The following is a 24,452-nucleotide window of genomic DNA, read 5'->3' as shown; positions in this document are numbered from 1 at the left end:
CCCACTCAAATTTCCTGTATTAATAAGCAGGTGAAATTGCATCTGAATTACCCACTGCTCCAGGCTCTAGCTTCCTACCTCTACTTCATGTGGATGACTTTCACAATGCAGTCCTGTGCTTTTAGTAAAAGTTTAAACAGTTGAAAGGGCTGGCAGAATGTCAGAGACCTACACGGAGTTATTTCCAGTAACAGGGAATCTCAATGGGATGCTTTCCAACAGTTTTCTCCAGTGCTTCCTGATTTTAACTATCACCATGATGTCAGTTCTGAAACCCATAGCATAAATACCGCCTAGCTCTGGATGTGTTAAAGTTCTGTAGTTCCTGAAATTACCATGCAGACCTCAGAACTAGCATGGCTGAGCATTTTCTCTCATCCTGGTGTTGCAGAGTTTGAGGTCCAAGCTTGGTCCTCGCAGGGACTGCCTTGCCATGACACTCCATCAATCTGCAGGGAGGAGCATGCAGTCTGGACTTTGGAGCAAGCAGAACAATATATTTGATCTGTGCAGGCCAGGGGTGGCTGTTGTGTAGGGCTGTGTCCCTTGTCCCAGCAAAATCCTGCCTGAGACCAGAGGAGGAAGGAAGGGGACTGGGGGACTGCACCTGGCAGGAGAGCAATAAGCAAAGAGCTTCTCCCTCCCATCACACAGAGGAGATGCCATCCTGAGCCTCCTGCATGCTTCAACATGTTGTATAAAATGTACATTCCCTTGAGTTGCTCTGGTGAGCATGTTTTAGAGATGTCTGGTCCTGGTCCAAGCCAGCCTTATTCCTGCTGACTTCCTCCTGGTTCCTTTCACCTTCTCTGTCAGAGCAGTCGGTGCCATGCCAAGTCCAGCTCCCTTCTCCAACCACTAATGTGCTGCATTCATCAAAGTAAAACACAGTATTTCCAATGTCGGTTGCTTGCTCACCAGTATTTTCTAAATTTAAAGCTATCCCATGATGGCTGGCCAGAAGCCGCAGGAGGCAGTAAAGAGTAGATTAGTGTGTCATCAAAATATCAGCAATTGGGAAGCTTCATTTCTGCTCCGATCTGTGCATAGACCATTTTTTTCCTGGTGCTTTCCTTCTTTGATGTATCCCCAGATAACACTGGGTTGTTGCATACTTAGCAGTGGAAACAGCAGATAGTGATTGAATAATTTTACACTTGGATGTGTAAAACAGTGCTTGCTGTGTTGATTTGTGACTGGTTGGATTAATGTGGCTCTTTACATAGCTGGTTGATACGAACTTGATTTTCCCTTTAAGCTGCCTCTGTTCACAAGAAATTCCCATCTTGGGTAAATGCTCCTGCAAGAAGATGTGTTTTCTGGGTTGTTTGGATGAAATGAAAGCACAATAAATATAGGGGGTTGAGTTGGTTAGTTGGTTCATTTTCCTAACAAAAGTAAAATTAAAAAACAGAGACAGGCTTTGAGAACTTTTTTTTTTTTTTTTTTTTTTTTTTTTTTTTTTTTTTGTAGTCATTATCACAGGGGACTTCCTTAAAAGTCCATCAGTAATTTCATCAGTTGAGGGCATGGTGTTGAGAGACATCCTGGGTGCTTCACTGAATTCTAGTACCTGCACCTGCTTCCTGGAGAAATTTCCTTACTGCCTTTGCAAAAGTAACCAACCCTCCACTTCACCTTGTACCCATCTGTCCCTTGCAGTGGCTGTGGTTGTGAGTTTTTACAGCAAAAATTTATCTCAAGGCCTCCCCACTTCAGCTTTGCAACAGCTAAGGCATATCAGTTAATAAAATAAATACAGTTAGCTCAGGCTCAGCACTTAAATGCTATCAACACACTGAGGAATGGGGACTAAGAAGAGGTAAAAAGAAGAGTAATGTGCAGTGGCTGCATGCAGGCATTTGTACCTAGCTTTGTGTGAGGTGTTGCCCTTCAGTGTATGTCCTGCTGACAGATTTCTAGAGTCCTAAAAAAAAAAAAAAAAAAAAAAAACTTCAGAGGAATGTGTTATCTTTATTCATTGCAGTTTTCATGCCTCCTTTTTGTCCTTTGTCCTGTTACCAGAAACAATTTGCTCCAGTCAGCTTACAACTCCTCCAATGGTCCGCTGAGGACTTGCACTGCAACAGCCAGCCTCACAAATGGCAGCAGGCAGGGAAGACTAACTTGGGCTTTAGAAAGCTCTGGGCTTCTCAGCCATCCTTGGGATGATGTTTTGAGAGCAATCCATCAAACACAGGCGGTACAGCAGTCGTGAGCAGAGTTAGCATCCCACTGACATGTGCGTTGCTTTTTCCAGCGGGGTTCTGCAATGGACACAGACAGTTACTACCAGCACCAAGACAACGGGGAATGCACAGTGGCATCCCTTTCACACATCACAGTGTCAATGCAGGAAGCATTTGCTTTCCACTGATTTCTTGCTAGCATCTACACTTTGTTCAAAGTTCACAAACATTAATATTTGAAAGGTGTCTCAGGCTCCATGCATTCAAGTATAAAATTTGGGTTAGTTCATCTCTCAGAACAATGTGGAGATTTTTCTACAGCCAGTTCTCCCTCACTGGTAACAACTTAAAGAGCATATTAGGAAAGCTTTCTATTTGCTTACCCCATATTTTCATAAGGAAAAGATAATATTATCAGTACCAGGAGATCAATTCTCTCTAAATGATCCTTCTGGCAGGAAGAAAATGTCATCAGTACTAATAATTTAGGACCATCCACTGCGTCTGCTTTCCCTGGGTGCAGCCAGTGACATTCAGATGAATGCAAACTGCACAAAGAGAATGAGGCCCCAGCCCAGAAAAACAACACTCCTTAAACACAAGCAGAACAAATCTCTGCTGTCTGAATGGTTTGGAGCAAGATAGTGGCATTACTTATGCTCTGAGTAACTTTGCTGCATTTAATAGAAGCAGACTGGTTTTGTATGACCAGGTTTTGGGTCCCTGCTGATTTTATGGGTTGTTGTGAGGCATTTTGTGTCAGAAATGTCCCACTTACAGGGTTGCTTCCTGAAAATAAACTGTTGTTTAGTGTCCAATCTTAGCTCATCTGTTGATGTTTTTGTCTCTTAGTATTTAATAACTTGTCTAATTTACAGCCATAGTCTGATACACCATGTAAAAGCACATTGAACGGACAGGCTGATGTAATGCTTACCTTTTCTTGCACTGACCAATCAACATAAATATTATGAGGCTACTTGACAAACTCAGAATGACTGGAATGAGGATAAATAGCTGCTTGTCCTCTTCTCTGGACACTGCAAAGATAAATGATAACAAATAAGAAATTGTTACATTCCAGAACAGGTCATATTACCTCTTGAAAGCTTGGGCTCAGATTCAAGCTCAGCATGTCCAGGTAAATTGCTACCCTGCATATATTAATTTATTTGTTACAGACAAAAAATAAATTAAAATAAAATATAAAATAAAATAAAATAAAATAAAATTTTTTAAAAAGTTACTTTTGGTTCCCTACCAGAGAAACACTCCTGTGTCCATTCACTCCAGAAGCCCTGGTCGGCACAGAAATTGTTTGTTCTCCCCCTGACACGGACACATGAAATACGGCTTTGATTTACTCTGGCAATGGTAAAAGCAGTCTCCATTTGCGTTGACACAGACTGAGAAAGAAAATAGAGAACAAATGGCAAGGAGTTATGTGCAGCCACCAGTAGCTGTCTGGCACGACCTGATGTTTCTGAACATGCTCCCCAGGCTTTGCAAATCCCTGGATTACTTTTTAACAGTTTTGAGTGGTTTCATAATAGTGGACCAGCTAGTGCCAGAAATATGATTATGCAAATAAACCTTCTGAAAACAGATATGTTTGGAGGGGGGAAGGGGGGGGAGGGCAATCATGTATGTCACCATTCATATCTGTTAATTTATGGAATCCTTCATGAAATTAACTACGAACACTCATATGTAGGATATGACAATTGAAGAAAGAAAATGTCCTTCTGACATGCCCTATGATTAAGTAATTCTTGCCATTTTTTGCTATCAAAACTGCAACTGAATAACATAGGAGGAAAAAGCACTACGTATGAAAGATCCATTTTGTCCCAGGCCATTTCTCTGGAGAGATTAGATTTACAGTTTCATTGGACCAAGTTGTGCTGCCAGGTTCAGAAAGACAAACCAAAACACTCTTTAAATTTCTGTTAAGACTTCCTGAGGTAACAGGCAGGAGGCCTGAGAAAGCTATTGCTCAGAAACTCACTATGAGTCTGTTACTGCTAAGGCAATCACTGTGGCTGGAGGGTCAGGGTGCTAAGCACCAACACACGCAGAGCAGCAGCCGGCCAGCGGCTCTGCACAGTCCACGAGCAGGGCAGCAAACATCCCGTCCCCAGTTTGGTGGCTTTCCTGGCACGTATCCCCACCACTGGCAGTGCCCCCACCTCCCCTCCCTGGGGCAGGGTGCTGTCAGGGATGTGTGGTCCCTACCGCCCAGGCAGCCTTGGCCTTGCCCTGCTCTTCTGCCAGCTGGACCTCGTACTCCAGGCACTGGGGTGGTGTTTCGCCACCCGGTGGGCTCCACACCACCCGGAGCTCCTCGGACGCAGACGTGGAAACCACCAGCTGCTTGGGGGGTGAGGGCTTTGCTGAGGGGGGAAAAGAAAAGAGAAGGTCAAGAGGTGCCATCAAACACATCCTGGTGGGAGTGGCTTCAGCTAATCAACCAACAGTCTCTGTCCCTTTTCCCCACTGATGGGATTTTTGAGCACCCATTGCTATCAGACATGATGCTACAGGAGCAAGGACTTCACCCAGAGGCTGGGTTGTTTATTTTAGCTTGAGACATGGCCAGGGCTTATGCCTCAGTCTGAGAAGCGATGCAGGTGTTTCAAAATGCCGGCTTCTAAGCAATGTTCTTGGCACACTTTTCTCAGAGAGCAAACAGGCAATTTGGGCCCCTGTACTGAGGCACCTCAGTACTGTTGTCCTGACACTCTTTGCATCCCAGGAAAGGCTTGGAATATGTCATATGGCCAAAGCCATACAAGAAGCACATGGAAGCCCTAACTGAATCCAGAAATCCTGCTTATTAGCCCAGTGGATTAACTGGAGGGCTAGATGTTTATCCCTTGACATTTACATGTGGGCAAATAGCATCAACCTAAGAAGTGCTCTAGCAAAAAGCGAGTCTTTCTAACAGGTTATGCCTCACGCTGCACTTTGTTTTCTTTCCCCATCTGTGACAGGTTTCAAATCCACCTTTGCTTTTTGTTCACGTGTCTCTGGCAGACCCTACTGCACTTTACACTTCTCCCCTGCCCTTAGCTTGCTTTCAACAGCAATGCCCAAAAACCTCTCCCAAGCTAACAGAAGCAGAGCAGCAGCTTCAATTCCAGTCAGAGGAAATAAAGCCACATTTGCAGTTCTGCTGCTTGGACCAAAAAAAAAAAAAAAAAAAAAAAAAAGCAAAGCTTCTTTGCTGTCTGCCAAGCAGACCATTTATGTCCTGAGTTATCCGGATGCTGAGCACAGCACTCCACAGCACCCACTGAAACTGCAGGGTGGACACTGAGCAGTGCCACTTCCTGCATTCCTGCAGACACTTGTGGAGACAGGTCCTGCTGTGGAGACCAGTCTTTGCCACAGCTCCTTCTCTGGGGAAACCCATCCATTTGCAAGAGCACACTTTAGTTTGAGCCCCTCTCATGCAAGGTGTGAGCCTTCAGTGGCCATGCAGGTCTCCAGAGCCCTGCTGCTTTCCTCCCAGCCTTACCTAGGTTGTGAAGGCGCAGGGTGGCATACAACGGCCTCAGCAGGGTAGCTGCTGCTGACCCATTGACACAAATGCTCAGATCCTTATATTCTGCCTGGCTCAGGTTCTGCAGCATGCAGCCAATGTTTATACCATGGTCCTGGATGTAGTCATCACACTGCTCTGCATGGTCCAGGCCCTCATACCTAGCAGAAAAAAAAAATCAAAACAATGGCAGTTAATATTTATTTTTTTTTTCTTCTTAAAGAACAATTGGATAGGAGCAAATGAACCTAAACCATGATCATCTCCTGTGCCCTACGCACCCTCTACCTGCCACAGGTAACTCAAAATACTGTGCTGTGCATCCTCTCACCTGGACTTCTGCTATGGGACAAGTGTTGGGGGAAGGAAAAAATAATATGCATACCTTTCTCCCAGGTTTGTTTTTATCGGCTGTGGCAACCTCTCTGCAAGCCCTCTGCTGGAGCACAAGAGACCTCGTGAGGGGCCACTGCACGAGTGGAGCAGGGGCAGGCTCTGGCCCCAGCTCATGAAGACACCCATCTTCAAGCAGCCACTGGCTCTGGAGTTACAGAAAGGTCTGCTCCCAAGCCAAAATGCAGACATTTGTGGCAGATAACATGTGCCATAAATGTGAGCGTGCTAGCGATAACAAGCTGTTATGGTTGAATGTGGGTAGGTCCTCTGCATACACGTAATTGTGTAATGGAAACCCAGAAGGTGGGATCAAAGAAAGGGTTTGCTGGTTATTAGCGATTGTGAAACAGTAACCCTGTCCTCACAAACTGCCTCCTGTCTCTGCGGATTACTTTCCAAAGCTGGCCCCATCCTGGAAATACTGCCTAGGGCTTTCTATCATCTTTTTAATGCTCCTGCTGGGTTATTTCCATTTTGGTAGGGCTGAATCTGCCCTCTATATCCTGCGCCTAATAAAAGCCGCGCTGCAAAGCACATCATCATGTGGGAAAAACCTCATGTGGTAGGGCTATAGAAAAGAACTCACAGGAATCAAAGGCTACCAGGGCTGTGTTCCCACCCATTCTTGTTATACAATGGGACCCAGATCCAAATGCTTGTTTTTGTTAGAGGCAGTTATATAATGGTGTTTTTTTTGGTTTTTGTGGGTTTGGAGTTTGTTTGTCTTTAGCAACAAATCATACATACCCATGATGGATTTTTTTGTTGTTGTTTTGTTTTGTTTTTTCAAGTAGACCTTTGTAGTTTGTAAAATTATTTTAAATTGTTTCGAAGAACATTTCTAAGAGCCACACAGAAACTATTTTTATAAAGCAGCTATGCTTTTCTTTACAAGTAGCCCAAAGGCATGAAACCAAATGATTTCCTAACTAGTCATCTTTACCATAGTATCACAGGAAATGAAGCACAAGTGAAGCATTTAGATTATCTAAAAACACTTAAGTCCAGCTTAGTTTTTATTGCAGAAGAGTCATTAGGCAGTAGTATGAAAGAAGTAACTGAGAAACATTGATCATTACTACTTCTAGACAGCTCTTTTGCTTGGATGAGATTTGCTTGTATGAAAATATATTTGAGAAGTAAAAGTGTTAGTGCCAAGAGTGCCTGCTCTTTGTATAGGGTTCACTGAGCCTTGTAACTGCCTGCCTAATCCTATGCTATAGAGATATATGCATTATGAGCAAGAGAAATGCATGGCCCAAATGGTATGCATTGAGTATGGTATACTGAGTGAAGGAAAAGCACAAGGCCTCATGATGGCCAACATGCGGAAAGCACTTATGCAGCAGTATAAAAAAGAAAGGAGGAAGAAAGCAAAAAGAACTGCTCATTTAAGATCAGCAGTAGATTTTAAGGAAGGCTGCCCAGAGCTGTGGAGCCAGACTGCTGCCCTGCACACAGTGACAGCTCCCAGTATGGGGCTGAGGAAGATGTGTGTGTCCCATCTTGCCTTGAGCAAAAATTCCCAGAAGCCTGCTCTCTGCCTCTCCATGCTGGACACAGCTCCTGGAGAGGGGCTGGGAAGAAGCAGGATTTGGGGATTTCCCTGACAGAAGGCACATGTTGCTTGGAGTGTTATTCTAGGTGGATAACGTAACGGCTTTGCCAAACATAAAAGCGTATTTTCCATTTTAGTACACTGAGTGATTCAAAGTGGAGTTCACTTGATTGCTTCCTGGCTGTTTTTCTATTTTGCTGATACGTACCAGTAATATAAACCATAATGTACTCCGCGAGGTGCGAGGAGACCTGGTTGCCAAGTGCACTTGAGGTATTCCCAGTCATGATAGATGCAATGAAAATTCTGAACCTCTGATTCCAGCTTTCCTGTCAAATGAGAAGAAAATCACCTCCATTTAGCAAAACACCAGTCAGAAATACAATTTTACAACTTTGAACAATTGTGTGCTGCAGTCAAAAGACAAAGAAGGCCAGTCACAATCATCAGATAGTTTTGCTGCCAAGTGCTCTATTTCACATAAAGCTCAGTTTGCTGTGGTTAGAGCAGAAATATGTGTAACTGACCCTATCATTCAGCAGTGGAGCTGTTGCAGGGAAACCCAGCAGAAACAGGGTAAGGACAGAGTCTTGCAGCAAAGAGAAAGAGGCAGGAGATGCTGGTTCTGATTCTACCTCTTCCCATAGCCTGTTAACACCTGATGGCAGGGGACTCATTGCGGTACCTTGAGAAATGAGCCCCAAGTATCCAGTAAGCACAACCACAGCCACGGACAGCAGTGAGATGTCTTATACCTCAGCAAGCCCTGCAATGGCTTAGCCATCCAGCAACCCTCAAGCCAACAGTGCTTCATGCAACAGGCTCATGCAAAGTGTGAAGCCGCACCAGGTACAGAAGGCTGCTCCTAACCTTGCAATGGGACCTGAAAGGTAGCATAAATCCATTCACTCTGCACCTCCACATCATTGGTACACCGTCCTTCAAGCAGGGTTTGTACCTTCACTTCAGCAGTCCTGCTGAGGTCAAATCCAACTCTGAATTTTAGTTTCCTAGTAAAAATAACCTGGTTGAAAGACAGACTTTATAAGCACCTCTTTTGTCACTGAGCTGCAGAATTACCTACCATTGCTAACTCTCTACCTGATAGTAGGCTCACGCGTTAGTTTTAATGTTTCATTTCGTTTTAACCCTGCTTTTCCTACCTAGTGCTTTTTGGGCACTCTTGTACAACCAACTCTGTTGTGGCTTCTGCTGCCCATCCTCACTGTCTTTGAGTCCCTCCACCCCAATGACAAAGAAGATCAGACATTTAGGCATTTCCACCAGCCAGGAGCACCCAGGAAGGTCTGACAAGGACACTGACATAAATCCAGATGAAAATCATATTTTTGGGAAGTGAGGTAATCAGAAACAGAAGCAAGCTGTATCATGAGGAATTTGTTCTTGTGAGTGATGGTTTACATAGGAAAGTGCAACCACAGCCAGCAGGGCTGGTCCAGTATCCTGTTGTGGTGCAGGAGCCAGGTGATGCTGCACTCCCAGGGTTAGCCCTTTGTGAGACAGCTTTATGAGCATTCCCTCTAAAGGTTTTTCTTTTTGCCTCAGGATTACTCACCCTTCCCCTAAACGGGAAAAAGTATGTTGGAAAGAGCTGCAGCAAGAGGGAGAAGGAGTCATATTGACCCAAAGAGTAACGGCCTGTAAAGTGAATATGCTTGCTGCAACAGGAATTTGGTGCAGTGGTAGAGCCCCCAGTTGGACTTTTTTCAGCAGTCACAGAGCTTAAGAGCCCTGTTGAGCCACGTGTTTCTATCAGACATTGCTGACTCTTGCTTTCTCTGATGTTCTCATAGATTTTATTTTTTTTAAACCAACTTTTCCGTATGACCTTATCTGGCACCCAGATTTTGGCACGGTGTCAGAGGTGACATATTTCTCTCTTTTGGATCTGCTTTGTAAACACTTTTATTACTTGTGATTTAGGGAATTCTTACACGGTCTTTTTAACTGCTTTTTTAATTATTTTTATTGCACTTTTTAAATGTCAGTTAAAAACATCTTGGAAAAATCAGCACAGCTGCTTGCTGCTGCATGGCTCAAAGCATGACTTGCGCATAAAGAGCAACTTCCCATGCCCTGGCAACTGCAATATCGCACTGAAACAGGGAGGGAGGCTCCGTGCTCTTCCCCTCATTCGAGCTCCAAGGGATGGCTGGGCTCAAAGCCTTTGGTTGGTGGCTGAACACAGCCTGGCAGCCTTGGCTTTGATGCCTTGGGTGGATGAAGCAAACAGCTCACATAGGACCTGCAGAAACTATTCACAGAAAAAGACCAGGGTCCACAGTACAGCTAACCTGGTATGCCTGCTTCTTCTCTCTCTCTAGTCTCTTGACCCGATGAGCTTTCTAGCACTCCTGCATTATGGTTGTGCAAAATCTTCCCTTTCAGGAAAATGAAAGGAATTTTTTGGTACTCCTCAGTATCGTGCACCAACCAAGCAGCCTGCCACTGGGTTTCCCCTTGCCCTGCTCCATTTCCCTCTTCTAAAGAATCCCACAAATATTTCAACAATCCTTCCTGTACTGTGTCTGTCTGCTGTTGCCCTGCTACACATCAATGAGATAAGACTGACAGTTTTATCATTTTTTATCATTTTTATCAGAGTTGAGCTGCAGTCAAACATATCTAAAAAACAGAAGTATATGTCAATTAAAAGCACTCTTCGGAATGAAAGCAATGTTAAAGCATTAGGATAATTAATGAAATGTAATTTGTTAATTATTTACCATGCTGCAACCCTAAGGATATGTTGATATTGCCTGAGTTCCAGTTCAAATGCCTGTAAAGACTCTCTAAAAAGTATAGTGTCTTTTACAATGAGGAATGGTACTGGATATCACTTTATTACTTTTGTCAGTAAGGGCCACACCCTTTGATACAAATAGCCACTTTTCTAACTCTCACTACTGCTGTTGTGAAGTTTCAAAACCCATTCCTGTCTGGCAAAGGTTTCAAAGCACTGGCCCTATGGAACGAAGTCTGCCTTTTCCATGGGAAGTTGGAACTGGTGTTTTGCCACTGTCCTGCTGCTCCCTTAAAGGCAAACACAAACCTGCACAAGAAATAAAGGCAGAACAGTAGCAATATAAGAGGAGTAAACTGCGTTCTCTTACCTTCCATTCTCTGTCACCAGTGTTACGGTATTCAAATTTGTATTTTACTGTGCACTCATTGAAGGTTTGTACGTTGGGTGGAGGTTTCCACTCTATATCGAGAGAACCTAAAAGCCCAGGATCAGTGATCTGAAGGTCTTGTGGGGGAGCAACTAAATTGAAAACAAAGCACAGGGTAAAACAGGTTGTTGATGTAAAGAAAAAAGAGAAAGTCATTAAATTTGGTGAAATGAAAAATGCAGCTGCTGGGTGCGGAGGGAAGCTGGGTGGAAGTTTAATAGACTTCGCTGAACAAACACGCACAACCTCACCTCCTGCCTACGCAAAAACAAACAGTTCTTGCTGATACTCAAAAAAAACAGTCAAGAACCACTGAAGAGGGACAAAAATGCCACAATATCTTTGACACTCCCTTTCAAACTGTTATAAACAGAATTGCTGTCCTGGGGTGAACTTTCAAGCCCTCTAGTTGCTCACTTATAACTTTTGGTATTCACCAAGAGCTGTGGGGACAAGTATGAGGACAATCCTTGCTGGCATTGCATTCAGCATGTATACCAACATAGGATGACAGATCACATCATGCTGTCAGAGAAATGTATATTCCTTAAGTGTAACAGAGACAAATCACCCATCTTGCTTTAAATACTCTTTTCAAGCTTATTGAAGATTAATGAAAGAAACAAGATAAAACCATACAGAAGCACAAAACCAAAGAGGTAGAATCATTCTTATTTTGGACATCTGTCAGGTATAAACAAAAAATAAAAAATAAAAGTGCTTTTACAGTCAATATAGCTTTTATTACAATATTGTAAGTTGGTACCATGTGTTCATAAATCAGTATATTTTGGATGAATTTCAGAGTAAGTCATGCTTCCTAAAAGCTGAGCTCTGTATTGAGAATGCTGTTCACATGACAAAGCTGTTCAGATCATTCTATTTTATTAGTTCAAACAAAGTCAATTTTTGTAACAGGTCATTTTTCTCCATGTATGCTGTCTAGCAGTGATATTATCCATTTGGGTTTCTACATATTCATTGCATGATGCATGCTTATCGTGGTGACTTGTAGTCCATCTCCCGGCAGTGGCAGTCTTGCATTGCTGCCACGTCTCTGAGTGTGGTGTCCAGGGCACTGGCTTCTCTGCCCCCTTTTTTGCCTCCCTTTTTTGTCTTAGGATTTAAATTTATTTTATTTTATTATTTTTTTTATATAAATGCATTACGAAGGAAAACCCTGAGAATACCTTTATGTGGAACACATTGATATAAATCAGACTTTAACGTGCTCTTTAGAAAGTCTACAGAGAACATTACTGAAAGATGTATTTCTCCTGAGGAAGCCCTCCTAAATGAAAAACTTCACAGGCAGCAGTCTTCAGGTTCCACATTTCCCAGCATGTAAAGCTCCCTGGGAGACTGGTTGTTATGTTAGATGTCAAAGTAGGATATCATGGCAATGTATTTAGGGAGGTGCTGGGGCAAGGAACAATAGATTATAACAATTTGGAGGAGAAATAAATGAGCTTTTATGTATTTTTCTGTGTAAGAAGTAAAACACTTTGCCTCCCACCAGCTATGAGTCCCGTGAATGCAGCCTGGGTTCAGAGGGTGGCTGTGGGCTTGATCCAGCTCCAGAGGCAATGGGGCATGGCCCTGCACGTGCAGCCCCTTCTAACCAGGGCTGTCCTGCTCATTCCCACATCCCCTCAGAAGGCCAGGGGGAGGTATCACTACGCTATGGCAGGCACAGATTTACCAACATGGGCAGAGGAGGGGAGAGTAGGGGCATAGGCAGCTCTACTGGTGCAGAGTGCCCAAGCTGGGCTCTGGGTGAGTATCAGAGCTGGGACAGAGGGCAAGGTGAGGGCATTTTCTGGTTCTTTGCAAACCTGCCAAAACTCCAAGAAAGGGAGAAGCGGCACCAGCAATTAACAGAGAACAGAGCTTAAAGAGGCACAGCTGCTAAAAAATGAATGAATGCATGTCCAGAAAGGCCATTTATGGTCACAGGAATGAGGGAAACAGAGAGGAACAGGGATGTTCATCACACACCGGCCAGCCCACGTTGAGAGCTGCCAGAGCTGCTGCGAGGGAGGACTCCCACAGCCCCAGCAGACATGTGTGAGCAGACAGCTGGCCAAGCTCTGCAGGCAGGGCTAAAAGCAGGACTGGGAGCCTTCTCTTGCAGGAATGAAGGTTGAGCCTTGCCTGTATACAAACAAGCAAAAAGCTACTAGCTTTTGTTTGTGAGTCTCATATGAGACTTGCAAGAGAGCAGTAGGTTAGGCCAAAGTGGAATTTCTGTTTCTCTGGAAACAATAACACTCTGAAATTTGTTTCCATCCTGATTTTTTTTTCCATAAGCAACATTTATTTCTAACAATAGCAACTGTAAACAGTAATTATTGCAAAATAAATTTCAAACAAAATTAAAGTTCAGTGGGAATGGAAAATCTTTGTTTTAGAATGTCACTTGCATTCTGGAATTCAATTGTTTTATAGATGTCAACACTGCCTCTTGCAGTTTCTCAGTTTTACGTTCTTACAGGACATACAAATCTCACTCACATCATTCATGCAGAACACAGGACTAAAAGCACTCTTTTTTGTCATCCAGCCTTGAAGGAAAGCTGCTCCTGAGTGTTTCTGGAAAGAACTACCTCCTTCTCTGTGCGACTTGCGCTGCAGTGACTCATCTCCCAGGGTGCTGGATGACAGCTGCAGCCCCCAGGCCATCCCACCCCCAGTTCTGTGCACTTTTGCTCCAGCATCACCGCTTTGATGACCAACCGCCAGCACATTCTTACCGAAGGTGTGCGAGACAGCTGCCTCCTGCCGCCACCATGCACTATGCGAATGGTGAAAGGGGCAGGAGGGTTTTGTAATTTTTCCACCTGCTTTACAAGTGGGAAAATGGCAGCCTACGAGCTACCCCCTGCTCTTTTATATCTGCATTTCTTGGTTTGGTCAGCTCCGGAGTAGGGGTGCAGGTGACTAACATTTTGAGAAGCACGTTTTAAGGGCAACACTTGCTCGCCTGGAGTGGCAGCATCATGTTTGCTGGCAGCTTCCTGTGCATGCTGGCTGGCAGAATGGGGAGCCCCTCGATGCCCTCCCAGCCATGTTTTCACCTCTCCAGTGCACACTGGCTGTGGAGGGCAGGGCCAGTCCTGCTAAATGGCCCTCTAAAGAGGGAGAGCATCTGGAAGTGAAGTCCCAGCTTCCACTGCACCCACCAGTGACCGTAACGCAGCAGAGCAGTACAAGAGAGTTTCAGGTGCCACTGCCGTGGTCAACAGCTTTCAGAGCAATATTTCTTACAAGAATAAATTATTATTCTCAGATTATGAATTACTTCTCTGTTTCTTACACCATGCACAGTCTGTACAGCTGCAATCACACTCAGGAGCATTTATGTACCTAGGTGGTGTTTATAAAAGCCAGCCCTATATATCAAATGATATATTCACTGCACAAGAAAGGCAATTTCTGCTCCCTTTGAAGTTTCCACTAAACACACAATACATTTACGCAATTGGTTGCATATTTATAAATCTGCCCCTTGCTACAACAAAACAAGCCATGGCTGAAGATCTACCTCTGCAAAGAGCCCGCACTAATGCAACGCACGTGTGAGCAGGAGCCCAGCGTGGGTGCTGTAGTTACCTGCCGTCTGCTGGGAGGAGGAGGAGGCCATGCAGCCCCACACCAGTGCCAGGGTGAAAAGGTAAATCCTCCGGAGAGCCATCAGAAGGACTTCAAATGTTCGGGGTGGCAGGTATGCAGTGTTGGAAAAGCTGTCCTTCGACGCACAGATAGGAAGGCTGGAAAAATGAAGCAGAGTTGAAAGGCTTTAACACGGTGGTGGGGCTCTGGAATTCCCTCTGCAGGGTGTGCACAAGCAACAATTGTCTTTTCACTCGTTTACCAAGACAGATTAATCATTTCCCAAAGGAGTTGTGGTTCTGTGTTTTTTTTTTTTTTTTTTTTTTTGTTGTTTTTTTCATTTTTAAATTTTGGGGACAGCAACACATGGATGACTTTAGCTTCATTCAAAATAGTTTCTGGCTAGCTAAGCACATTCTCCAAATGAAAGTCAGTCTGCAATCATCAAGCTGTCTGCAGCACATCTTCTACGGAAAGAGTGAGGCAGCCAGTCAGCCATCCCTCCTTCTGGAGGGAGTGCCTCCAAACAGTGATATTTTTATTAGAAAACTCCAAATCAGAATGCTTGAGACTTTCTTTATCCAATAAACAAATGCAATTTACTGAACTGTCACCAGCAGAGCTTTCCTGTTTCAGGATTTGGTCAGTAAAAAGAAAAAAAAATCAGAGAGAGGGTTTCCTTTCTAATTCATCCTTCAACAACAACAAAAAAGCGATGTTAGCAATCTCTGTGAAAAGTCTTCTTTGTTAAAACAAATTTTGAAGTGAACAGATTTATCTTCAAAGCAGGTCTGCTGGAGGAAAGACGGGGCATGAGAGGGAGTATGGAACAGTTTTTTTTTTTTTGGGGGGGTGTCCTCCTTCCTTCAGACTTCATGCTGGAGAGGGCAGGAACCACTGCCCATGAACACACCAGCTCAGCCAGCCTCCCTATGGCAGAAAGCACATGCATTACAGGTTACATATATATATATATACATATACATATATATATATAAAAAAAATTAAGTATATTATATAACTTATATTTCTTTAACTTTTACATATAGATTAGCTATAGATAGAGATGTATGTCTGTATAGTGTTTAAGTTCTGCTTGTGTAAAATTACAATGGCACCTATGGGAACACACAATGCATCCCTGAGCTTATTTCAGATTACAGACCTGGTATTTTGTTGCTCCACATCCTTGGATATAAAGGTTGGCTCCTGGGTGGTACTCAGGCATGCCTACTCTTCAAACACCCAGCTGCTGTGTGACAATACAAAACTGGCAGAGTTTGGGAAATCAGAGGGCTGAACCAACAAAGACCCCATCCCACTGAACAAGGAGAAGGGCATCAGTTTGCTCGGGCGGGGGGGGGATGAGGGAGGGAGTATGAATTAACCAGAAATCCTAACTGGCAACACATGGCTGTGATGAAAAACATGCTATTTCAGAAGCTAATTTTCAATTAAAACCAACCTCAGATCCTCCCAAGTGCTCCACATGAGTGTAAAAAATACTGGTAATTTTTTGGTTTTACTGTAGAATGAGAAGGGAAAATTCCAGTCTGAATAAATGAGTAGAATTAGTTTGTAACATGTTAAACAGGACATAAAGCTTGTGTCACTAAAACCTATCAGATGGGATGTGTGTATAAGTCTTTCTTTCAGAAAGATCTCATAATTCAGTACAAAGAATCTGTGATAAAAGAGTGGGTTTAAAGAGCTGTGAAAGCAGCGGATATAACTCACATCTGATGAATAACAGCACCCAAGGACTGAGCATGAATCTTAATGGAAGAAGATTGTCTCCATTTCCAATTATGGTTAGTTTTAACATATTCACATAGGTTCACAAGGCAAATAAAAATAAGCAAAGGTTTACACAGAAAGATTTAAAACCAGTGAAGAGCTCTTACCTGGGCCTCTGCTAAGTACAATAAAGCCCCTCTGCCTCTGGAGGGCTGAGCTCCTCCACAGCCTTGTGGCTGCTCTGCTAAAAACTTTGTATTTCTTACAACTTCAGAGGTTTTTAAAGACCTCTGTCTGTTCTCTTCAGGGATCAGATATCACACTGCAATGTTACGGCACTTGCCACACAGTCAGAAGCTTTATTAAGCTAGCAGCTTAGCCACTAGGGAGGACAATGTCAGGATTTATGATCTGTTGGTGTGAATTGTTGCCATAACTGTGCTCGGTAGGTCAAAGGTATGTTTCAAATATTTTAATAATTCATTAAAATGAAAAACAAATAGTGTAACCAGCACAGGCTGCTTGCCAGAGGCTGCCTGAACTCCTGCGGTGCTGAGGCCCAGCTGTCCCCAAAACCTGAGAGCACCATCCCCATGCAGCACCTTGGCCTATGCACCCCAGCTCTGGTCCCACAGGGACAGCCCTGGACTGGGCTATCCCACGGCCTCTCCTGCAGCTCTCTGGCTCTGCTCACCCACAGCACAGACAGCTGTTCCTGCCTCTCAGGAATCTACGGGAAATATATAAAATCATCCATCCGCTCCATCCTTTTCTGCATTGTAGGTATATCGGCACAGCTGGTCACCATAAACTTCATAGAGCATTTCATGGCCCTGTTTACTTTATCCCTCCTTCCCAGCATCATCCAGTGAGCTATCCCACCTCCCAGCCCCTCCTGCACCTTGCTTGAGCCCTGACTTAAGTTCAGCCCACAGCATCCTTTGCAAGGACTTCAGCCACACCTGGTTTGACCCCACTTAAAGCTCTACTACCCAACACAAATTGCTGTCCTTTATGCAAAATAAATAAATAAATAAATAAATAAATAAAAATAGTTTGTCTCCCTACTGCCTTATGTGAGGTGAGGGAAATTGATTGCAGCAATTCCCTTGCAGGTGGGACAGTAAATGGTGTTTTGGAAAGTGGAGCTGCAGTGCGCGTGCCCTGACAAGTAATGGGCTGTGGCTGAGGCTGCACGCATCTTCCCTCTGCCAAATTTAGAAATATTGAGAAATGGTGATGACATACTAAGGAACATGAGCAACAGTTTCAGGAACAGAAGGAGCACTTCTTGTCAGGAAGAAAACGGCTCTAAAAGCACCTGTACAGGACATGTTGTATTGGTGTTTGAACTGATGCCCAAAAGAATGTGTTATTGCTCCCCAGCTGGAGTCAATGAGAATGTTCAAAGCAGCAAAGGTAGGATCAAGCCCTTTTCTACCTGCCAGTTATCTTCACGATTCCACTGGGAACACACACACACAGACATACACAGTCGGACAAGGTATATCAACCAGCAATGCTAAGGAAAAAAGTGATCCCATGTATCTTGTTATAACAACTACCTCCCAGAAGAGACACCAACTGTGTGTGCACAGCTTTGAAGGCAGAGATGCAAGAGCAAGAAAGAGGACCACTGGGTTCTGTTGGGCTCTGGCAAAAGGGGAACTCTGAAGTGGCGACCAGGAAGCGAGTGACCCACTGCTGTCCTGACCTGGGGTGGCACATAGCTGGAAAACAGCCCAGAAGACCTTGAGAACTTTGCTCATGATTGATCACCATGTGAATGACTGCTCTTCTTCTTTCTGAAGCAACAAGCAGCAGAAATGGGTAGTACAGACCCTGTTGCCTAGAGCATCCCTTGATTATTTTTTTTTCAAGGGGGAAAGGAGGTTATGGGTCTGTTCTCCCTTCATTGAAATTACACATCTCTGGTTGTTTCCTCCTTGCTTTATACAACATAAGGGGGAAAAGTTCCTTGTTGCTCGTAAATGTATGTCCTTGCTGTCAGAGTTATGCAAGATGAGGTTTTAACATTGATGTATTTTCATTGTGTAAGCTATTTTAGAAGAAAAGGTCACATTGGCCAGATCATTTAAAACAGATGAGAAACATTTGCCAGTAGGGTGAATGCCAGTTCCCAAGTGCTAGAACTGGGTCAGTTCCTGAGAAAATTAGGTTGGAAAAAAGCACAGTTGGGCTTTGCAATAACAAGGCTCAAAGCCTTGGCCGACGCCTTGGCCTATGCTTGGCAGCACCGGAGCACACAGGGAGGAACAACGAGCTCACAGTAGTGTTGAAAATCTTCTGCACATTCACAGCCCCACCTGCTCAAACAGCTCCCCTTGCAAACTGAAGGCATCTTTCTTTTCCTCTCCATGTGTTGTGGCACTGGTACCTGATGCTCACACCATGTTCCTCCCACAGATGGTGCTAATGCAATCCCCAGACTGATGCTGGAGGAGGTCATCTGAGGACAAGCTGGGGACGATCCCTGCCCTTTTCCAGCTATGTGGAGCCAAAGCACAACCCACACAGCAAGTGGGAGGTGGCTCTGCACACCTCTGTAACACTGTGTGCTCATACCTTGGCTAACACTGATTTTTTCAGTGCCATGCTCCTCAGATAGAGCAATGCCCTGGCAAGCTGAGGGAAACACAGGGCATAGCCCTTCATGTGCCTGAACAGAGCCTCATGCCCTGAGCTCAGGGCAGGGACAAGCAGGTGATTTGCATCTTACTAAGCATTCTGCAAATGAGGTTAAATTGTGAAAAGCTCACGGAAGAAGAAATCTCCTGAGTGACAGTAAGGACTCCGTGGGTCTCCTGCTGGCCCTGAACACATCTGGGAAGGCGTTCTGGCAAAGGGCCTTAGTGCTGTGGTTGGGATCAGTTCCCCACGGCTGTGACCTGCACCCACCTCTCCTCAGAGCTTTCTGGTGTTTGTGGCAAGACACACGTGTGCCCTGCAGTGGGTGAATTGGCAGGGTTTTTTTTCTGTTCATCTCCCTGATGTGGCTGCCTTTGCCATGAGGACTGTGATGGATGTATTTGGAAGTGCCGCCAGCACATTCATTTATTTCTTGATTGAGATTCTGGGAGGTGTGTTAGGTCGGTGAGTAACTGCTGGAGTCACTTTGTGCTCATGAACTTCTCAAGGGAGCTTTCCTTGCAGAACAGGAGTTACTGTTCCTCCAGGAGCCTGGCCAAGTCCCAGGGCACTGCAGTTGCTCTACAGGGGCAAGATTAGCAAAAGAGGCAAAAACTTGGGAAGGCAAACTTGTAAAGGCATCTCCAGGCTGAATAGGAAATGTTGAAGAGCAGAGAAGTCCCTGGGCATAGTCCTTGGCCTCTGTCAGATTCACTGAGCAGGTGCATCCAGAAATGTAAAAGTGTATATGTAAAAATTCAGTTTGATTTTGAGGAAATAAACAGAGAGAAACATCTTTGATAAAGCTTCTCCTTGCAAACTGCTAAGAGTATGGTAAAGGTATCATTGCTGGAGCCAAGTCAAAAAAGATGGGCCAAATCCTTTCTGGTTAAAATATGTTTGCTATTGTTCATCTCTCTTGTGCCAAATTGTTTTTGTCAAACAATCCACTGCCCTCCTATGTAAAAATATTGGGATTTGATAGTTCAGAATAAAAGCTTTCCACTTTACAATCCAGCTTCATGTTAAGAAGTAGCTTCCTATTCTGTGAAATAAAAAATAAAAGGTTCCAGCTACGAACAGAACATTTGGGTATTGAACAGCATGTTTCATTTGATCCAAAGTGATGGTTTTTCTATTGCCAGTGGGAAGAAAAATCAATGACTTATAAAAGCCTCTTAATTGCCTCATGTTTCAGGGAGGCAAGTCTCTTTTATACAACTTGCATTAAACAAGCTCTTTCCAGGGCGCCGGAATAAGAGAATCAGCAATTCAAAACAGACCTGTTGCCTCCAGCATAGTAATATGAATTGCACAGAAAAGGGTACATCAATGCCAGGAGACGCGCTGGAAAGAGGAGCATGATGCAGTGGCGACAGACTGATTGTTGCAAGAAAAATCCTTTCTTTGCATTAATAAATTAAACACTCATGGCTTCCATGGGACTCCAGGAAGTAATAAAGGGAATCCAGATTCTTCAGCAGTGCCCAGTGTCAATATTTATTCTTGTGGTGAGTGGAGTCCTCAGTTTTCCCTCTGTGTCTGCTGATGAGTATTATTGGGGACTAACCCTGGCTTGGACATCTCAAGGAAGGGACAGCAGCTGTTTGAATGTGCCTGCATTATGCAAGCCAACTAGGCAGCTGCTGTGGAGCTGGCACGGCTGACCACTGAAATTTTTGCTTTCAGTGCAAAGGAAAGAGGGGAGTGCTGAGAGGATGAGGGAATGCCGGGGACAGGCATGCTGGAAGGGGACTGGGAGCAGAGCCTGGCATGCCAGAGCCCAGACTGTGCCCATAAATACATCAGGGATTGATGAGAGGCACTGAAATAAAGACAGAAAGCCAGCATAGCAACAAGTGCTAATAAGCTGGTCACAAATATATCCAGGCAGAAATGAAAAAAGAAACTAAATGCAAAAGAAACTACAGATTATCTCTGGAACAGGAAAGCTCTGAAATATCTCTCAGCAGGAGCTGAAGGGACAAACAGCCAACCCACATATGCTTGCTGACCCAGCTGGGCAATGGGGTGCTTGTGACAGACATGTCTGGCCCCAGCACCACAAATACTGGGTACAAGACTGAACAAGGAGCTGTCCATGAAGAGCTGCAGAACAAATGCTGTTCATTTCCTCCCACCAAGTCTACCTCCTCTCCACAAGTTCATCTGCAAGCCCCCAGCTGGCCCTGAGGCTGCCTTAGGGAAGACCGAAGCCTTCCCACCATGTGGCTTTGAACCCAGGTGATCTAGTGAGTTTATGAGGAATGGCACACCTCTTAAATCTTCACACAATACTGATGGAGCTGAATCCAGCTCAAGCAGCAGTTATTGTAACTGTCAGGAGCAGGTTCCCTTTGCTGGCTGCTGTGGAAAAATGTGAGAGTCTAGCCCAGTGCTAAGACCCTCAGATGTTACATCTTCAGAAATCGAAATGAAGAGTAAAAACTAAGTTGGGCTCCTGTCTCCTCCAGGCCAGTTCTCTGCAGATGCACTGGAGGACATTTGCAGACCAGGTGAGAATATGAGCTTTTCCCACTTGACTTCTTTATCCTAGGCAATTGGATTTTACCTAGTTATTCACAACTGACCAGTAATTTATGTTGGAAGAAAAAAAAAAAAACATGCAGCATGGACCCCAGCCTAGTGTTAAAGAGTAGGCAGCTTCCTGACAGACTTTTACAACTTTCTACCTGTGCAGCAGGATTGGCCAGCCTGGTTCCCAGCGTGAAGCTGGTGCCTTTCCATAAAATCCTCTCTCCACTTGCTCACTAGCCCTATGTGACAATCAGCAGCCAGGCTTTCAATAGCTACTTCAGTGCCAAATACTAGGGAGAGGGAACATCCCGTCCTGCCCCAAACTTGGGCTCCCCTGCTAAGGATGGCTGAACCCTGTGAGGGCCACGTTCCGCCTTTTGCCCATGAAAGCAGCTGGTCAGTCTCACCAAGCTCCCGCTCCTCTCCAGCCGCCTACCCGGCTTCCTGCCAATATTTTTTCCCAGCAGTGTTTACCCCCAAGAGTAGATGTGTGCTCTGCCTGTGTGCTTTAATCTTTCTAGTTTAAACCACTAGGTTTCACAGAACAACAGTAAGTAGTTCCAAGATCATTTTCAAGTTGCTCCAGAATTAAATAAACAAATTAAAAGTTGCTACGAAAGCAGACCTTTTCATGCTGAGTGCTCTCACAGAAACTGGGAAAGCAAGCCTGGCAGTGTGCAGACCACTGCAAATCAGCCCCACAAGCACTTCCCTGCAGCCTGCCCAGGGTACAGTGCATGGCTGGATCCAGCGCTGAGAGCCACAGGAGCCAGAGCTCCACCTCAGCTTTCAGACCACTTTAAAATAACAGTAACCTCAAGGCTTTTGCATCATTTTTTAAATTTGAATTTTCCTTCACAAGCCTCTGAGCCCTCGGGACAAGCAAAATAAGTTTCCCTTTCCTTCTTTAAACTCTATCCAATGTCTTGTACTGGAAAGTTTAGCAGAGATGTTGGCAGAGGTCCTTCTGGTGTGATCACTATGCAGTGGGAGCAGTAAGTGTAAAAGACGGATATTCTGTACAGTGTACTGCCCTAACCTTGGTGCCAGAGGATCTGGCAATTTCCACTCACTTCATTTTTGCCTCCCCATGAGTGGGATCTGGCAACTGGAGTCAGCAGGATGAGCTGACATTGCATGAAGCCTCTGTGCCTGGCAGGCCAGCTGGCAAACACTGGAGAAAGGGCAAAGTCTCTAGATCATTATCACGGACCAGCCTTTGATCTCTGAGCTGCAATCCTGGATATGAAACAGTATTTACCCTTGGGAGAGATGGTTTTCCTACAGCACAGGGTGCCTTTGGAGTGGACAGCAATGCCGGCCCATGCTCCTGTGCCTTGCATGTCCCATACAGTGGCTCAGGATGACCAATGCAAAAAACCCCCGCCCCAGCCTCTGTGTCTCTTACATAAAGATCTTACAGGTGTTGAAAGGTGCATTGCTGGATGCTTTTATCAATGGTACAATGTTTGGTCCAATGACAAACAAACCAAAAAGAAGTTCTTTAAGCTAAAAAATAAAAGTAAAAAAATGCTGAATTGATTTTTCCTCTGCAAAAGGATTTTTTTCCTCTGCAAATAATTTGAATTTCACCTCCCTTCCCCCCACTAAAAGAGCAAGCATTATACCAGAGAAACGGCTTGGCCCAGAACACTTAGACTGCAACAATATCTACTGACATTTTTATTAATAAGTCCATGCTGATTTAAGACAAGCCTAGATACTGTTATATTAAAATCTATTTAAATATGTCCATAAAAGGAAAAATATGAGATTTTATACATTTACATTTATGTTAGAAGTGACTACAGAAAGAATTTCAAAACAGCTCGAATGTGGCTTGCAGGGTATGGAACAGGTATCAGTTGCACCAACAGTAAATACAAAAAAAAAAAAAAAAAAAAAAGCACGTAATTATGTCTGTCTGTAAGTCTGTAAACTTGCAATTCAATCATCACCTTCAACTCTCTAAGCAGCCAAAGTTATTTCAAGAACACAAACACCATTACCCTTAAAAAAGAAAGAAGTACTGATGGAAAACTATTTCAAATTCATATAGAAATGCCAGTAAGCACAAATCAATATTCTGTATTACACCTGTAAAGGTGTGCTGAGTTTCAAAAATACACAACAGAATATAATTACAATATAAAGCAGACAAATTCTCCCACTCCCATTTGTCTAAATGCAGCAGAGAATGAGCTGCTGGGATTTAATGCTGATCACATAGTTACAGCTTACCGTAACAGTTCTGGATTTTCCTTTGAGCCAGGTAATGTGCAAGATGAAAATATTCACTAGCTGTAAAAAAAATAAAATAAAAAACTGGAACAGCAAAAATGAATAAAAAGTCCTGCATATATTCCTGTTTCTAGAGAACAAGTTTCAAGCAGCTGCATCTGAACAGCCAGCCTGGAAGAGTTTAGTGTATAGGATACACATGAAGAAATAGGGAAGGGAAGACGACAACTGCTCACTGCCCACGGCAGAAGTCTGGCTCAATATCCCCTCCCAGACAGCAAAGTAAGCACATTGTGCACGTGGGATATAGTAAACAGTCCCACACCAGCATTTGAGGGATTTTCCTGTCACAAGATGTATTTTGATCAGAGAACCCTGATTTATGCAAACTGAAGTGTTTTGTGGAAATCCACTGGTTCCAGCTAACTTCTGGCGGACTCCTGCTTGGCTGCCAGCCAGTTTGCGGCGAGGCTGCTGGTAATGCAGTGATCCTGGCGTGGGGACAGCATCACAGGCAAATGCCACGGGCACCCTCATCCAAGGTCAGGGCTGGGGGCTCTCTGGGAAAAGCCTTGAAAATCCCAGCTGGTCTCAAAGGTTGCAGATCTGCCAACTCCCATAACCTGCAACGTGAGGACTGCTGGAGCTCCGCACTTCCTGAACTAGGACTCATCATCCCAGGAATGGGTGGGCAAGTCTCCACAGGCAGATGACAGCTGAACCACTTCATTTGTGGGAACGAGAAAGAAGGGAAAAAAAAAAAAAAAAAAAAAAAAAAAGGCATGAAATTATAC

The 24,452-nt window shown here is 44.2% G+C and overlaps 1 protein-coding gene across 1 annotated transcript; it reads right to left on the bottom strand.

The window, feature by feature from the left end:
* Positions 1–1,215: 1,215 nt before the first annotated feature.
* IL13RA2 (interleukin 13 receptor subunit alpha 2) lies at positions 1,216–23,946 on the bottom strand. The gene is made up of 10 exons (XM_082770441.1): positions 23,659–23,946; positions 14,494–14,651; positions 10,822–10,973; positions 8,558–8,711; positions 7,896–8,016; positions 5,710–5,894; positions 4,425–4,582; positions 3,451–3,595; positions 3,127–3,229; positions 1,216–2,267 (listed from the first exon to the last, which is right to left on the bottom strand). Exons 2-10 carry the CDS (start codon positions 14,573–14,575, stop codon positions 2,225–2,227), a joined length of 1,143 nt encoding a protein of 380 aa, XP_082626567.1. The 5' UTR covers positions 14,576–14,651; positions 23,659–23,946; the 3' UTR covers positions 1,216–2,224.
* Positions 23,947–24,452: the final 506 nt, after the last annotated feature.

The sequence above is a fragment of the Aythya marila genome (genome assembly GCF_965140915.1).
Source record: "Aythya marila genome assembly, chromosome: 13".
In the NCBI taxonomy this organism is placed as follows: Eukaryota; Metazoa; Chordata; class Aves; order Anseriformes; family Anatidae; genus Aythya; species Aythya marila.
This window is presented reverse-complemented; position numbering and strand designations above follow the sequence as displayed.